Raw genomic sequence first — 15,629 nt, 5'->3', positions numbered from 1 at the left:
AAGGGTGATCAACTGCTAGGACACTGTCAACTACGTGGAATTAAATGTTCAAACCACCGCGAACATGTACCCTCCGGTGCTGATTCTCTTATGGGTGTAACAGATAGCCCAGCCACACCTTTCACAATAGAACTAGCGAAGGTGTATCTAGAAGCTAAAGTTGTGTCAAACCCTAGGATGCTGATTCATGGTATTCATAAGAGCCCAGCTTATCAAGCTTTGTTGTGGCTGAACGAAAAACTCTCCGACAACCAACACTCAACCCAGGTTGACAGCGAGTATGATAGTTGGGGCTTTAGACAGAAGAGGTAGCGCCACAACGGGGAGAGCAAGAGTCAGATTATTTCGAAGAACATTCGAAAAGAGTTGCTAGGAAGGACGTGGCAAGCCACCGTTCCGGACGGTTTTGAGGAACGAAGGCTTCCCCGCACAACATGACAGCGTGAGGCCAGAGATTCCAAAGCCAAATCCTCGAGTACTCTGTCTCAGATGGATGGGAGCCACTTTGTAAATTCCATGGAGTTCCAGTTCCCGATTTCTCGACGAGCCGTTCCCCGCTTGAACGACAGAGAAACCTATCTCGAAAAATTAAAGTTTGGATAAAAGGACCGGAGTCAAAGGCAGCTGAGAATTCACACTAGAGGGTGAGGTATGCAAATTATCCGAGTATAGTCTCCAAATCAAGAATCCTTTTGTAGGGAACGCCTTTCAACCCCCTATCTCCCATTTTCGAGCTATGGTTATATATCAGGCGCCGATAGGGACGCTGTATGGCATTAATTCCTTCCACACCCCGCAGTAAAAAACAGGTAACTACTTGAATATACCGCAAACCCGATTCCAAGCCGCCTATACCCCCATTTCAGTAAAGACCCAGGCTGAGGTTGCAGAATGACCGTGAAGACCAAGGATGAGGTGAGGTTGACCTGCATCTAGACGCTAGTCGAAAGAGAGATTAGTCGTTTTGTAACGTCGTGACTGTGATATTAACCATGTAATGACAACGCGCCAGCCAATCAGATGGTGCCGCTGCTCTTGCTGAACATCTCGATTCTCGACATCAAAGCGGATTTTTTGATGCCCACGGCGAGAGTACAGTACATGATTACTTGAAACAAATTCCAAGATGTCCTAGATTTTCATTCTTCTTCGACGGCCATTTTATCAGGCCATGAGCTTTTAACAAAGGAAAACAAGCCCTTTTAAAGATAACTATGGGTCTGAGTGACACCCTTAGGCCGTCACTACTGGCCTCGAACGGTGAAAACTGGATCACATCGCCTGAATTAGTTCGATCAAATTTGCATTTTGAGCCTAAAATATTTGTTAGTTCGGCTACGCATCTTCTGGCAAATCCAAATTTGACATCCGGACACCTCTTTCGGGCGGATATTCTGTTTGACAGCTCCGGCATATTGAAGACTCCGGCGGAAAAGGAGAGAGAGACTGCTAGCTCCGAAGATGTTTCTGTTGATGTTCACCAGGAGTTGGCTGTTGAGCCTTTGCCTGCTCCAGCTTTTGATTCTTTTTCCTTGACTAGAACAATTTTCAGGAGATTTATTCCCAGGAAACAGAAGTTGGACCCCACGCTGGATCAAACCTGTCACTTTTATTCGCAGACAGCTGTTATGCAGGATCAGGGTGTAAAAGTAGAAAGGTGCCTTTTGATATATCTGCCCCATTTCTCATCCGAGGAGCAAGTTCCTTTCTACCATCCATGTGTTCGGGGTTTAGGGTTTCTATACGAGTTCTCCAGACCGTTGTTTGGCGATTCCGACAGTACGTCTAAGGGTACGGGGACTTTATCACTTCACTTCATTCCATTCTCCCATGGCATACCAGAAACAGTACCATACCGTCTTGAACGCACGTGTTTAGTATTATTATCAACACATGTCCGCCTCGCTTGCAGCCCATCAGCTAAATCCAATACAACCGGAAGCCAACCGAAGCCGTACAAGGATAACATCATCCCTCAACATGTGGTTCAGACAACATACGCAAGATTAAAGGATAAATATGCATCGATTCTGATTCAAAACTGGGCCGAGGTTACAGAGCCTTCGAAACATGTCTTTGAAGATATTGCCATAGCGGCTTTCTTAATCGAGCTTTGGAAGATTATGTATACCCAAAATTCTTGCAATGGGCAGGAAGAGTGTCAGAAGAGAAAATCAGCAACCTCCTCGTTTCCTGGCTTTGTGGATATCGCCTGTGGAAATGGTGTGCTGGTCTACCTCCTGCATGCTGAAGGCTACAAAGGATGGGGGTTCGATGCGCGAAGACGCAAAAGCTGGGAGAAGTACCCACCCTCAACGCAAGACCGTCTCAAGGAGAGTATCTGCATACCATCAATATTTCGAAGCGCAGCATCCGAACAAATCCCAGATACCGTCGAGACCAACGACGGCGTTTTCGAAAAGGACACATTCATAATCTCAAACCACGCCGACGAACTTACAATCTGGACCCCTCTTCTCGGTGCTCTGGCCCAGCCAACCTCCCCTTTACCATTCCTCGCCATCCCTTGCTGCTCGCACTCCATATCAGGCAGCAAATATCGATATCCACCTCCCAAAAAGCCGTCAGCGAAGTCAAATACGGAAGGTCAGCCCAACGAGAAGCACAGCCAGGACACTCAACCCTCGACTGGCGATTTAAAAGCCCTTCGTGCTACTAAACTTGCCGAAAGAGACGATCCAGGCCTCCCGTCTTCCACATACGGAGCATTGACTGCCAAAACGGTGAGCCTCGCGGAAGAACTTGGGTACGACGTCGAGAAGACACTGATGCGCATCCCGAGTACGCGAAATATTGGAATAATTGGTGGTTTAAATACTTGGAAAGCGTCAAAAGGTAACCAGGGGAATAGCACTGGCGAGAGTTGGGACAGCGGGGAGATGGAAGATCGGGTTCGGCAAGTGGTGGAACGTGAGGCCATGAAGGACGGTGGCTTGAAAGCTGCAGCAGGCATTTGGATCGATAGGTCGTTGGGATTACATCGAGGTCAAGGGAGAGGGAAAGTAAAAGGCGGCGAACAGCATGGATGACATCTTTTCACGCATTAACCCATGACCTGTCTAGGATCCGTAAGATATGATGAGAGTGGCCAAAAAAAAAAAAAAATCCCAAGGAAGGGGGTAAAAAGGGTATTAGGCGTCTACGTGCAAGTCTAGGGGAGTTAATACATTCAAAGCCAAGTCGCAAAATAAAACACGCATATCGACAAAAGCCGCCCTTGCCTGCTGTGTCCCGAATCCCAGCCAACCCGATTGTCCAATGCTCCCTCAGACGTCAACTTCCACTTCCTCCGTTTCCCCCTGGATTAACCCCTTCTTCTTCTGCATGTCCTTCATTCGCAATACACACTGCTTGAAATCCAATTTCCTGTAGTCAGCTGGCATATACTCGCCACTGTAGATACACAACACCGTCATTCCCGGCTGGTAATGCAAGCCGCTTAGCAACTTCGGCGTGATCAGGAAGTACTGGCCCCCAGAATCATCCGAATCCGCTTGTCCGCAAGCAATCTCCACCATCCGCTCGTGCACCATACGTTCGTTGCGCGGATCCATACCCTGGTTGATTTCGTCGACGACTCGGAACGGTGAGGCAGAGAGCGACTGGAGGGCCATGAGGTAAAAGATCGTGCTAACGGCGCGCTCACCGCCGGATTGCCTGTGCGAGTCCAGAACGGCGAGGGATTCGTTCTCGCGAAATTTGACCTGGATGCGGATCGCCCATTGGTCGAAATTGTTACTATCACCGAGGCGGCCGTTCTCATCGGGAATGTCCTCGGCCTTGTCGATGCCAACTTGTCCTGCACATCCGATGCGCGAAAAGAAATTAGAGAATGAGTTGCTAATTTGTTGCACCAAAGATTCGAGCTTAGGCTCCCATTTTCCTCGGACCTCAGTGATTGCATGCTCGTAATCGGCCAACTCTGACTGGGACTTCTCAAGTTTCTCTTTCAGCCTGTCAATTTGGGTCTGACGTTGCTCGAATTCCTCAATAAAGCGAGTGCCATGGCCCTCGTATGTAAGATCTAAGGTGGCTTTTGCGGAATCTATCTCGGCCTCCAGCTGTTCAGCGTTGAGTTGAGCGACGGCGGTTACAACATCGCCCATATCCCGATCACGATCTGCCATGCGTGAGAGTTTTCGCACTTCATCGGCAAATTTAGGCAACTCCGTGGCCATTGCTGATATTTGTCGTGAAACCTCGTCGATCTCACGTTTTTTCGCCTCAACCACTTCCGTAACTTCAGCATTGTGCTCCTTAAGACTCTGCCAATCGGAACAGGCTTCGATGGCCCAGATTTCGGCTTGTAGGAGGTCGTCCTGCATTTTCCGAAATCTGGAGACAAATTTCTAGACGAGTTTAGCATTGACAGGAGAAAGTTGTAATTTCATCAAGAATACTTACAGCATACTTTAAAACGACTGCGGCTTTATCAAGCGAGACGTAATCTTGCTTTTTTCGTAAAGACTCCACTTCTTTCTGAACATTTGTGATTCTCTCCGTCAACTCTTGGTATTTTTCTTTTTGTTGCTCTGCACATTGTTAGTTTAGAGAAAAAGATCAATATACCCTATTCGTAACATACCAAGTCTAGCTGGTAAAGCTTTAAAGGCCGTAAGGGCACTCTGCTTCGCCGCTTTTTCTCGCTCAAGTCGCTCCTAAAGAGAATTTAGCCAAAAGCATTGAGATGCAAATGAAACCAGGAAAACGGACTTTCTCCTCTGAGGCTGCTCTATGCTCAGCCGCCAAGCGGGCAAGAGTGCCCTTCTGATCGTCCATCCTTTCTTGAATCTCATCCATTTTAGCTTTCCATTCATTGAGCTCAGTCTCGAGTTGCTGCTTGATTTGTTCGTCGACTGGCTGGTCTGTCCATAACTTTGCCGGTCGCAGGTGCCGAACACGGGTTGATGTTGCAGCCGGGCCATACTCACGCCGACGGACAACTTGATAATGTGAATTATTTGCAATCCACATAGAAATCGGGCTGTTTTCCAGGTGTCGATATTCGGCGTCTGAGATATCCCGAAGTGTTATAGGCGTGGCATGAAACCTGTTCTCACTGCAAAGCGCGGCCAACACAGGCTCTGGACCAGAGATATAATCTTTCGCCCAGCCATCAAATCTCAGTTTCTGCAGTTCTTCGTCATCCACAGGAGGGCGAAAGCCCGAGAGGGGTACCGAACATGTTTTTATCGTAATATCATGCCAGCCATGTTTCTGATATAAAAGTTCTTGTAGCTTGAGAAAATCATTTCTGGTTTGGGCTGTGAACGCACAAAAGTCGTTCTTTTGCATCAGCCCTTCCAGCGCCGAAGTGTACTTGGGATCCTTTACGGAGCACACTACCAGTGGAGGTCCATAAACTGGCTTTTCGAAGTGCACTTGGTTTTCTTCCTCTTTAAGCCATTGCCAGGCATTGAAAGAGTCATCAGACAGTTGACGCAACTTTTCCTCCTGTTGACCATCCTGGAATTCCAATCCCTCCAGTCGCCGTTTGGTTTTCAAGTACTCCGCCTTCTTGGCTTGAAACTCCAGGGCAGTCGGTTGCTTCTTTCTCTGCAGTTCTGTTGCTTTATCTTCAAATTCGCGGATTCGCCGTTGTTGTTCTCGCTACAGGCTGTAAGTCAGAGAATGAATGTAAAAGAAGATAGTATCACCAACAACAGGACATACAATCTTCAATCCATACGCAGCAACATCAAATTCAGGGGCCCCTTCCTCCATCTGTCGTTCGATTCGGTTAATCGCTTGCTTCAACTTCTTAATTTCGGAGACGTAATTCGTGCCAGCCTTCTTTTCGGCCTCTATGTTTGCCGTCAAATCCTTGAGCTTCTCGCTTACCACGGCCATCTCATTCTTATATTCCTTTGCAAACTCGTTCGCTCTTGCAAGATGATTTCGCTTTTGCTTAACGACTTTATCAAGTGTCGCGTAATACTCTTTCTTGGCATTGATTGCCTTCATCGTAGGCCCGAGCTCCTCGTTGAGAGCCTGGTGCTCCCTGTGAAGAAGCTTCTTCCGTTCTTTCAACTCTTTACACTGAGCTTTGAGCTCCTTGAACTTTGGCAGTGGCCGCATTAGTTCTAAATACTTCAGGCGCTTTTTAACCGCTGCTCTGTGCTTCATTCTTTCCACCTCTTCACGCTGGTTTTCTTGCCGCCTCTCCAGATCCTGTAGGACTTCTTGTTGCTGTCTGTTTTCAACCTGGAGTTTCTTTTGCTGCTCACGAAGTCGCTTCAGATCTTCATACCATCGTGTGACTTCCCGCGGGGCGGCGGCTCGCTGGGTGGACTGCAGAAGCTCAACGGGAGTAAGCGCTGCGAACTCGCTAACCTTATCTTGAGGAAGGAACTGGCAAAGATTGTCGATCTGGATGGACAACGATCTGGCAAGCTCCCGAACTCTTTTTCCTGGCACTTGATCACCATTAACCGTAAACGTGCTCTTGTTGCCATCTCGCTTGATAACCCTTGCTATCACAATATTTCGTTTCCCTGGCGGGGCAGCCAACTCGATTTCAATTGTTGCCTCCCGACAGCCGTGTTTGATGTATTCAGCCGCATCTTTCGCACGTCCCAGATGCTGTATCCGACCCATCTATATCAGCACGGGCGATCCAAACAGAGTAACACGTCACATAGAAGGTAAGCAACAATCAACGTCCGTCATCCATACCTGCGGCCCTTCACCCAATCCCAAGCAGATGGCACAAACCAGCGTACTCTTCCCCGTTCCATTAGGTCCAATCACCAGGTTTAGCCGCGGGCCCGGTCGAAGTTCAGCGGATGTATAGGTGACAAAATTCGACAGTTTGATCCGCACAATGGCTCCTGGCCGATATTTACCGGCGCCAGCACCGCCCGGAATACCGCGAATGCGGTCCACGATATCTGCAGCCCGCTCCGGAACGGGCGGGGTAGGGTCTGTGGACGGCTGCCCGGCGCCGGTGGTGGAGAGTTCATCGTCGCTCTCGCTCACGTCAGAATCATCGCCGGTGCTTATCGAACTTGTGTCGCTGCTTTGGGGTTGCACCGGTTCGCGTTGGGGCGTCAATCGTACGCGTTTAGCGCCGTTGGAGCTGTGCAGCAGGGTCGAGTTTCGACTAGACTCTCCATCTGAGTCTGAGTCTGAGTCGGTTGCTTGCCGTCGTCGCTGAGGAATCGACGGCATTATTCATGTTTTGCAGATACGGTGGGTCGAAACCTGGAGCGTACAATGAGGCTTTCTAGTGGCCGTTGTCGTCAAACAGCACTCCGTACCTCATTTTCGGATGAACCCCCCGGGCCTTGATCAACACGTCTTGCTGGGACGCGGCTTTGACGCGAGGCCAGGAAAGATTACGCTAGCCCGTTTTCGGAAAAGTGTATATTGGTTGGTTGCTTAGTCATCTTCCTCGCCCATTGAGTTTTACGTCGGCCGCTGCTAGGAGGAGGAAGCTTTCAACAAACATGGTGCTGTGGTGGAAGCATTACTACGGAGGACCGCAATGAGGCTGATGGTGCCGGCTCCTGTGAATACGCCAGCTCGTGCGAGGAACAGCCGCTGCTGGCGCTGAGGCATCCTCCGGTCTTTGCATTTAGGACTCCGAACGATGATCGGTGTGTGCATCTCGGTACCATTGGAGGGACGGAGGAGATGCAGGGGAAACCGCATGCTTGGCCCTTTTTGGCGTCAGGTTCAGCGGCTGGCTGATGACCACCAAGTGGCGGGATGCCAAGAGAGGCTGGCGACAACACTTCATGCGGTCTCAAACCCAGGACCTCCACGTGTAAAGGGTACTCTCATTGTCGGCTGTTGACAGGATGTAAAGCCACCATTGTTTCCTGAAGGTGTTTTGAGGCTCTCACATCTCGAGTAATGTTTTAACATGACGTGTGCTTGATTTGGAGAAAATGAGCTTGCCCACGTTTTCCTAGTCCTACGAACCCCGAAACCGGTTAATCGCTTTCGTTTCTCTACAACTCGGGCTTGGGTTACTCCGATAGCCGGGGTTTAGGTACCTCGCATTCGTCGTGGATCGAGAGAAGGGTGATATGGTACTCATCCAGCACCCACTTTCCAAGGCTCCAACAAAAATGAAAAGGACCTTCATTTCGCTCGCTAAAGATTTTCTCACAATACCAGGTATGAATCTGGGCAGTAGGGATAGGACGACTTCGTTTCGTCCAGCGGAAAGTAGCATTTATCGAGCTTCTGCGGTGGCGAATTTTAACTTCCTGAACCCCATCTCGCGCCTCTGTTTATCCTGCATCGTCCGGCTTCAGAAGTACTTTCCGCCTACGGAGTACGGAGTAGATTGTTGCCTGATTCCCCGGTTTTAAACTTGCATTGGAGAGAGATACATTTGGCGACGGAAAGCGACGACTTGGAAGTTGAAATTAGCCTTTTCATTTCTTTTTTTTTCTTTTTTTCATTTTTTTTTTTTTTTCTGTGCAAAAAGCCTGCCTCATTCGTAGAAGCATCTCCGTTGCATTCTCATTCACAGAACCCAATTCCTTGGGCGCCGTTTTCCGCCGCAGCAGGCGTTGTATGTACTCTGTAGATCAATGGAACCCTCCAATTCATCTCCTATGATGTCAACGTTTCCCAATCCAAGCGGAACGGCAACACCTGCTAGTTGTCCTACCTTTTTTTTTTTAACCTGCGATCTGGGATCGCGATCGGCATTGAATTCTATTAATAACCCTAGCCGATCCCTTCCCTGCCTAGTACTGGACCGACCGACGGGTGTGGAGCGACAGGAGAGTGATGGGCAGCGGAGCTTTCCATCCCACGTCTCCGTTCCAAATTCCATGTGTTGGCTGCAGAACAACGTGTTTCATGTTTTCGTCTCTCCTCCTTGGTCCGGAGGCTTTCCACATGTTCGCAGGGGCAGACATGCTATCAGCAGGTGTTCTTCTTGAGGTTAGTAAAGAGAACGGCGTCGCGGCGGATAACTATTCTTCAATTGCCGGTGCAGGGGAAAAAAAAAAAAAAAGGGGGGCGTGGAGAATTTTCTCGAGGTCAGAGCGTCCGTTGGTGACGAGGAGGCTTGGTGTCACACGGAGAAGGAGCTCCTCGGGGCCTTTTAACTTCAAAATAACAAAAACAGACCGCAAAGAGAGCTCTTCATCTTCCGAGCAGCATGCCCCTGAGCGTGCCGGCACAACCTCTTCCAAACACCCGTCGCGCAAGAGTCGCACAGCGTCCGACGGATGGGGACTTGGTGTCCGGCGCGTCGAGGCTTTTCGACTCCGTTTGACTGGAGCAAACCACGTGACGGCGAGGGGAGTGGACGCTGACTAAAGTAGCGTGTGACGATCTCATCAGCCACGATTGCGTCTGTGGAGGGAAAACAGGGAAAGAGCGGGCTCCACAAATCAAATTTCAGGATCAGGCACGATCGGAGTGGACCAATCAGGGCGCGAGAAACTTTCCTATGCTGCGTTAGCTCGTGCAGGTTGATCTCCACTTCCGGTACTTAACTCAAAATTCGAATACAGACGTACATACGATCCGCATACGCTGCAAAACAGGGCAGAGATGCGCCGCACGGGCCAAGTTGGCGACATTGTAGCCCGTATTTGAGCCCAAAGCCGTACGGTAAGGGCATGTATCTGACGTATCGATGTATCCATACCTGCAGGTTTGATTATTGATATTGCTGCGAAGGGAGCTTCCGGAGATTGTCGTTTCATCTCCAGGAACCTGTTGGACATAGCCACTCGCCAGGCCTGGCCTTCCCACGCTTGCCCACGAGCTTGAAGGCGAAGACGTTTGGTGCGTCCGGACAGCACGGCAGTGGGGGAAGAGGGAAAGACAGAGAAAGACAGAGAGACCGATGCTTGCTGCCACGGAGCAGGTTCTCGATGATGGCGGGCTTTGTCGAACAGGGAGCAGAGCAGCTACACTGCATATCCCCTCAGCATTTCTCGCCTCAAGGATATTGCTTGGCTGAATGCTGCAGGATGGAGGACTGGGGGCAAAATATTGTTTGCAGTGAGTCTGCGGTCCACGGGTTGGGCAGTACATAATTCGCACTGGAACAAGACGTTTCCCTCAAACTGCCATCCCGGTACTTGAGCTGCAAACAAGCATCAAAGGAGCTGCCGCTCTCTAATAATAATGCAGAGCAATGGAAAATCCCAAACATCTTCAACTCACGTGCTTTTTGTCTAGATAATTCGAGAACATCCACAGAAGGTTCTGCTTGCAATAACACTTTAGCGTGCTTTTCAGTCTTCCCCCCAGCGTAGTGATAAACAGTAGATTGTAGCGGTAGAAGGATCTGTGCTCCTCTTCTCTTCTCTTCTCTCCTCTCCTCTTTTCCCTCCACAGGCGCATCACCATCACCCAGCGTAAAAATGCAGCAAATTGGCCCATCAAGCCAAGGTTATTCTGGATCCCTTCCTTGAGCACTGTCCCTGGACACTTCTCAGGAGACAAAACAGAAACGGGGACAAGAAAAAAAAAAGAAACACCCCCCCCCCCAAACACACACACACACGCAAACCCGCACCAAGAGAGACACCGGCCTGTCGCCGATGATTCCTTTTTCTTTTTTTTTTTTTTTTCTCTCGGCATGCTGGCCACAACAGACAACATCATGGTGTGCTCCATGGGGCCAGAAACGCAAGTCAAAAATGGTTACTAGTGGTTTTACCGGCTGCTGTATGTGTTCTTCACCAGCTCGGCGTATCATTCACCAACCAGGCACAGCTCTTGTTTCTGCGGCAAACATCCCCTGCAATTCACTCTGACAGGTGTACTGAGCTATCTTCCCCCTTGTCTCTGCCCTTCTCTTCATCCTTCATCTCCGCTCCCCATCGCCATAATTCGAGCCTTTCCTACTTTCTTCATTCTCTGTCGGTGGCCTCGGGATTGTCGGTTGGGACGCGCCTTTCGGATCAAATACTAAGGTACGCTAAAAAAGCAAGGGAAAAGCCAAGACAAAACCGAAAAAAAAAAAAAAAAGAAAAGAAAAGAAATAGAAAAAGAAAAAAAAGACGGGGAAGAAGGACCCTCCAAGCAACAGTGATTTTCCGCTTAACTGCCCTACGGATTTGCTGACAGCCAAAAGGTTGATTTGCCGCACCAATCTGCTTCGCGCTGATCCCTGTTTTCCCTTTGGTTGAAAGTCGGGTGGCCCTTTTGCAGCAACATTTTACTTTGGTTCGGGATTGCTTCCCGACCCTGAGCCACCAAAAGGGGAGAAAAACCAAAAGAGAATTAATAAAAGAAAAAAGAACGAAAGCAGGACAAGTCAGACAGGCACGGGCAGCAGATTTTGCTTGGGTGGGATAGTGAGTGACTTTCTCCATTTATTACGTACGTCTCATATACCTTGCCCGGCGCCCAAGAACCTAGCTTCGAACCGGCCCAATTCGAGACCCCAAGAATACCTTGTTACGACGCCTGACGGGCGCTGAGAGGTATTCCCACACCGTCATCTTGGCCTGGCCAACTCATCCCCGTCATTCCCGTCTTTTCTTCCTCTTTAACTCTATCTTCATCGACCACCGGACTTTGTCGCAGGCCGTTTCCCCTCGAAAAGTTCCCCCAGTCGCTCTCACCACCACCACCACCACCACCACCGTCACCTTCTCCTCCTCCCTCTCTTCCGCCTCCTCCATCTCGTCCTCTTCCTTCCCACCGTCTGATTCCTTCCCCCGGCCATCGCCTTGCTGTGTTGGTGCGGGTCTCCTCCCTTTCTTACAGAATCGCTGGTTTTTTTGCGTCTTCACAGGACCAGTGATTCTGGCTCTCGTTAAGTTGCAACTTTTATCCTTTCGGTTGGGAGATCCGAACGACCCTTGAATTCGAAACCGACCGGCCATACCTCCATCGAGCACCGGCCTTTTTTTTTTTTTTTTTTTTTTCAATTTTTTTTGTCAATTTTTTAACAATAATTTTTTTTTTTTTTTTAAAAAAAAAAACAAAAGTCACCCCTCCCTAATCCGCCGTCGCTCATTTTGACCGCTAAATCGCCTTATGTTGCGAGAATCTGCTAATAGTCTAATTACACGCAATTGCGGGTGAGCAGAAGAGCTCTCTTCCTCGAGCCGTCGGGGCGTTGCGGAACACGTCACCTCTTGTCGAAGGCAATATACCTCAGGAGACGACGGGACGGAGGGGAATTCCATTCGGTTGCTGCTGCCACCAGGTCGCATTGCGTGACAGCTTCCGCCGGTCTCGATCCTCCTCCTCCTCCCCCCCTTCTTCTTCTTCTTTTCCTTCTTCTTTATTTATTCTTCCCTCTCTCTTTAATCAGGCCGGGACCGCTCTTTCTCCGACTCGCCCATGGGTCCAATGTCTCCCTCGACTCCCCGGCTTCGGGTGCTTTCTGGTGCGTCTCTCTCCCTTCTCTCCCTTCAGTTCCTGCGGACGCCGTATACGGTTCAAACTACTCAGTGTATTCTGGAGCCCAATGTCCGCGAAACTGACCCCGTTCCTCGTAGTTGGCGGAAATGCGATCTCGGCTTTCTTGTCCTGGAGGCTTCAAGCCACAAACGCCTGCGATGTGACTTTGGTATGGAAACAGAATTATGAGCATGTCGCGCAATATGGCATCTCATTTAAGTACGGTCTCAAAGTTCTCTTTTATTTTTGTTTTTATTTTTATTCTTTTTTTTTTTCCAATAGCTGTGTTATTGTTTTTTGTTTGCTCTTGCTCTCTTGAATGCCTTATTAAATAATCATTTCTACTCCTGCAGGTCAAAAGTTTACGGCAATGAACGGTTTAAACCACGCCATGGTATGTAACACCTTTCGTGGTAATATCTCCTGTGACATAAAGAGCGATTGACTGATGAGCTCGTGCTTCTCTACAGTTATTCGCCATACCGACGAAGCTCCTTCGAGAGAGCAATCCTACGACTATGTCATTCTCTGTGTCAAGGCGCTCCCAGACCTCTACGATCTCGGCGAAATCATCCACTCCGTCGTCACTCCTGAACACACCTGTATCATCGTGAACACAACAAGCACTCTTGGCATCGAATCCGAGTTGGAGCATAGATTCCCAACCAATGTTGTTCTCTCTCTGGTCTCTGGTGTCGACATCGCTCAGACTGGCCCGAGCGAATTTGACCACACTGCGTCTAGCGATGTCTGGGTGGGCCCCGCTATTAAAACTGCAACGATCCCGTCAACTATCCAAACAGATATGGCAACCGCATTGTCGATTACGTTAGGCACAGGCCAGGTTAACTGCAAGGTGTCTAAAAACATTAGACAAGAGCAATTCGAGCGCATGATCGGGTGAGAAATCCTCATTTCTACGTACACGGGATCCGACCCACTGACCGAACTTTCGTTCTTCTTGTTAGGCCGATCGCTTTCCATCCTGCGAGTGTTTTGTTCGAAACCCCTAACTATGCACAGCTCATGAAAAAAGTTGGAGTACGACAATTGGTGTCTGGCGTGATTGATGAATTGATAGCTCTGGCTAAGGCTCTTGGCTGCAGCTTTCCTGAAGATTTCAGGGAGACCACGATTTCAAATATGGTTTCTCAGCCCGAGAGCCCAACCACCATGTATCAGGATTTCATGGCAAGACGACCGATGGAGGTGGAAACTTATCTGGGTTCTCCAGTCAAACTAAGTATCGACACCGATGTTAAGATCCCACGAATCGAGACAGTCTATGCCATGCTTCATCACCTTAACAGCGTGAACCAGGCCCGTGGAAATGAGCCTACGTCGCCAGTTGTAACGCACCCCCCTAGGATGTCATCAGCATCTCGTCCCGGTGTGAACAATGTGCGGAACGGTGGCCGAAACTACTCATCTCCACAAAGTGTGCCCCCTCCGAGGCGGGGAGGTCCGTCCATGGGAAACCACCGTCCGCCGAATGGACTTCCGCCGCCACGCGGTGCACCTCCACAGCGCGATGCGCCAATGGAAGACCACGGATTGGAAGAATTTAGCCACGTTGTTAATTATGAAGCCGCTGCTGGTGACATTCACCCAGGTGGCCATATGAATAGTCTCACAAACGGAGGTTCCTCGCACGCCGATCTAGCACTCAGAGAGCGTGAACTACGAATTCGACAGCGAGAGTTGCAACTGAGAGAACAGGAATTAAACATGAGACGCGGTCCGCCAAGTAGAAGAATGTCGACCACTCGCGATACACTCGACGATGGTGACGATGGGGATTACTTCGATGCACCTCCACCTATGCCCCAAATCGATCCCGATAATTTTGACATGATGAGCGTTACATCCCGCAAAAACAGAAAGGTACCAAGTAACAACGCTGGCCAGTTTCGCAAAAACCCCGAGATGGCTGCTGGGCGTCCCCCTTCCGCTTTCAGTCGCGCATTTGGTATGGGGAGGAACCGCACCAGCGCCCGAATTGTCGAAGAATTTCCTGGCATGCACGATTCCTTGCTTGATAATCCGATGATAGGATATTCTTCGAACCGATATGGAAGTGTTGATCGACGAGAGATGCAAGCAGAATCGAGAGCTAATTCATTAACTGCCAGTCGGATTAACGATTTATCGCAGGGAGTAGGGCACGGGCCATATCCACCACCGAGCAGACGCACCAGCCAGTCTCCTGGTCAAGGGTTCCGACCCAATGGCCGTGGAATGGGACGTACCTCAACAGGCATCGACGGCTTTAACGGACAGCCGAATGGAATGGGTCATCCCAATCGCCGATCACCACCGGGAATAATGAGAGCGCCGGTCCCAAGACATCCAGGGCAGCCCAATGGGGTCATGCCACAACAAGTCGAACAACAAGTTGGGGTGAGCAATTCGAATCCTGCCAAAAGGCATACAAACGTTCGAAGTCTGACAGGAAGTGCGAGCGCTAGCGCGGGGAGTGGTGATAGTGGTGCTAGTGCCAATATCGACTCTGAAACTTCTGCTCACAGCAGCCAGAGCAGTCTGCCACCTTACCAGACGCTCCAAAAGCCCGGCAACAAATAGCGCCTCAACAGACGCACCCTCGAAAATCGACCCTCAGTCAACATTCGTCTCCACTACATCGAACTTTTGCTACAAACGAATTATCATAGACATGTCCCCTTCTTGATGATATTTTCGATGTCTGCCTTAGTCGCAGGAATATGCGCGAATCTTCTGGATTGGCATCACTTTTTTTACGGATTTAATCTTGATTCCTTTCTCATATCACGATTCGCAAAGCGTTCGATTCATTTTGCACCCACTTCTCCTTCCTTTTCGCTCTCGATCACTTTCACTAGCGTCCTTTTATTTGTTGCTGCACAAAGACATCGCAAAATGGTTCTTAAAGTCGCAATTTCGGTAATGATCAACGGAAAACTCGTGGATGAAGGATTTACAAGCGAAGCCAGCTGTCTTCGTGGCAGTGCTGGTCCACCAGTGCGATTCGCTACCATATGGAAATCGCCCTTATCTTCCCCCCCTTTTTTTTTGCTTCTTTGTGACTGGCTCAGTTGATTTCAGTTTGGTTCTTCCCCCTTGCTTGTTCTTGACTGTCTTCAAAACCACAAAAACAAAAAAATTGTCACTGTAATTCTTTGCATCCGCTTAGCTTCTTCTTTTCTTCTTTTCTTTTTTTTCCCCTCCTTGTTTCAATCTCACCTTGCATACCCGCGGCGCTCGACAGCTATTTGTTTTTTTTTTCTTTT

The 15,629-nt window shown here is 49.3% G+C and overlaps 4 protein-coding genes across 4 annotated transcripts; 2 read left to right on the top strand and 2 right to left on the bottom strand.

Annotated features, from left to right (window-relative positions):
- Positions 1-1,214: 1,214 nt before the first annotated feature.
- On the top strand, positions 1,215-3,071 carry TRM44 (tRNA(Ser) Um(44) 2'-O-methyltransferase; the record flags this gene model as incomplete). Its single annotated transcript, XM_003071989.2, has 1 exon — positions 1,215-3,071. One exon carries the CDS (start codon positions 1,215-1,217, stop codon positions 3,048-3,050), a length of 1,836 nt encoding a protein of 611 aa, XP_003072035.2. The 3' UTR covers positions 3,051-3,071.
- SMC5 (Structural maintenance of chromosomes protein 5) lies at positions 2,744-7,306 on the bottom strand. Its single transcript, XM_003071988.2, has 6 exons — positions 6,697-7,306; positions 5,695-6,603; positions 4,735-5,631; positions 4,607-4,679; positions 4,426-4,553; positions 2,744-4,370 (listed from the first exon to the last, which is right to left on the bottom strand). Exons 1-6 carry the CDS (start codon positions 7,189-7,191, stop codon positions 3,288-3,290), a joined length of 3,585 nt encoding a protein of 1,194 aa, XP_003072034.2. The 5' UTR covers positions 7,192-7,306; the 3' UTR covers positions 2,744-3,287.
- Positions 7,307-9,801: 2,495 nt separating this feature from the next.
- Positions 9,802-10,930, bottom strand: D8B26_007145 (uncharacterized protein). The gene has a single exon (XM_066125441.1). The coding sequence runs from the start codon at positions 10,618-10,620 to the stop codon at positions 10,156-10,158; it is 465 nt and encodes a 154-aa protein (XP_065981523.1). The 5' UTR covers positions 10,621-10,930; the 3' UTR covers positions 9,802-10,155.
- Positions 10,931-12,412: 1,482 nt separating this feature from the next.
- On the top strand, positions 12,413-15,022 carry D8B26_007144 (uncharacterized protein). Its single transcript, XM_003071987.2, has 4 exons — positions 12,413-12,579; positions 12,714-12,754; positions 12,831-13,260; positions 13,329-15,022. The coding sequence occupies exons 1-4, from the start codon at positions 12,428-12,430 to the stop codon at positions 14,941-14,943; spliced, it is 2,238 nt and encodes a 745-aa protein (XP_003072033.2). The 5' UTR covers positions 12,413-12,427; the 3' UTR covers positions 14,944-15,022.
- The last annotated feature ends 607 nt before the right edge of the window (positions 15,023-15,629 follow it).

The sequence above is a fragment of the Coccidioides posadasii genome, chromosome 4 (genome assembly GCF_018416015.2).
Source record: "Coccidioides posadasii str. Silveira chromosome 4, complete sequence".
Taxonomy (NCBI): domain Eukaryota; kingdom Fungi; phylum Ascomycota; class Eurotiomycetes; order Onygenales; family Onygenaceae; genus Coccidioides; species Coccidioides posadasii.
This window is presented reverse-complemented; position numbering and strand designations above follow the sequence as displayed.

What these genes read in the sequence shown, in the direction of transcription:
- SMC5 (XM_003071988.2), bottom strand. Translation starts at nt 7,191, where the DNA reads ATGCCGTCGATTCCTCAGCGACGACGGCAAGCAACCGACTCAGACTCA. An exon ending in CTGCGTATGGATTGAAGATT is followed by an intron (nt 5,632 to 5,694) that starts GTATGTCCTGTT and finishes TACAGCCTGTAG; the next exon opens with CGAGAACAACAACGGCGAAT. An exon ending in AGCTTTACCAGCTAGACTTG is followed by an intron (nt 4,554 to 4,606) that starts GTATGTTACGAA and finishes AACAATGTGCAG; the next exon opens with AGCAACAAAAAGAAAAATAC.
- D8B26_007145 (XM_066125441.1), bottom strand. Translation starts at nt 10,620, where the DNA reads ATGGAGCACACCATGATGTTGTCTGTTGTGGCCAGCATGCCGAGAGAA.
- D8B26_007144 (XM_003071987.2), top strand. Translation starts at nt 12,428, where the DNA reads ATGTCCGCGAAACTGACCCCGTTCCTCGTAGTTGGCGGAAATGCGATC. An exon ending in CAATATGGCATCTCATTTAA is followed by an intron (nt 12,580 to 12,713) that starts GTACGGTCTCAA and finishes CTACTCCTGCAG; the next exon opens with GTCAAAAGTTTACGGCAATG. An exon ending in CAATTCGAGCGCATGATCGG is followed by an intron (nt 13,261 to 13,328) that starts GTGAGAAATCCT and finishes TCTTCTTGTTAG; the next exon opens with GCCGATCGCTTTCCATCCTG.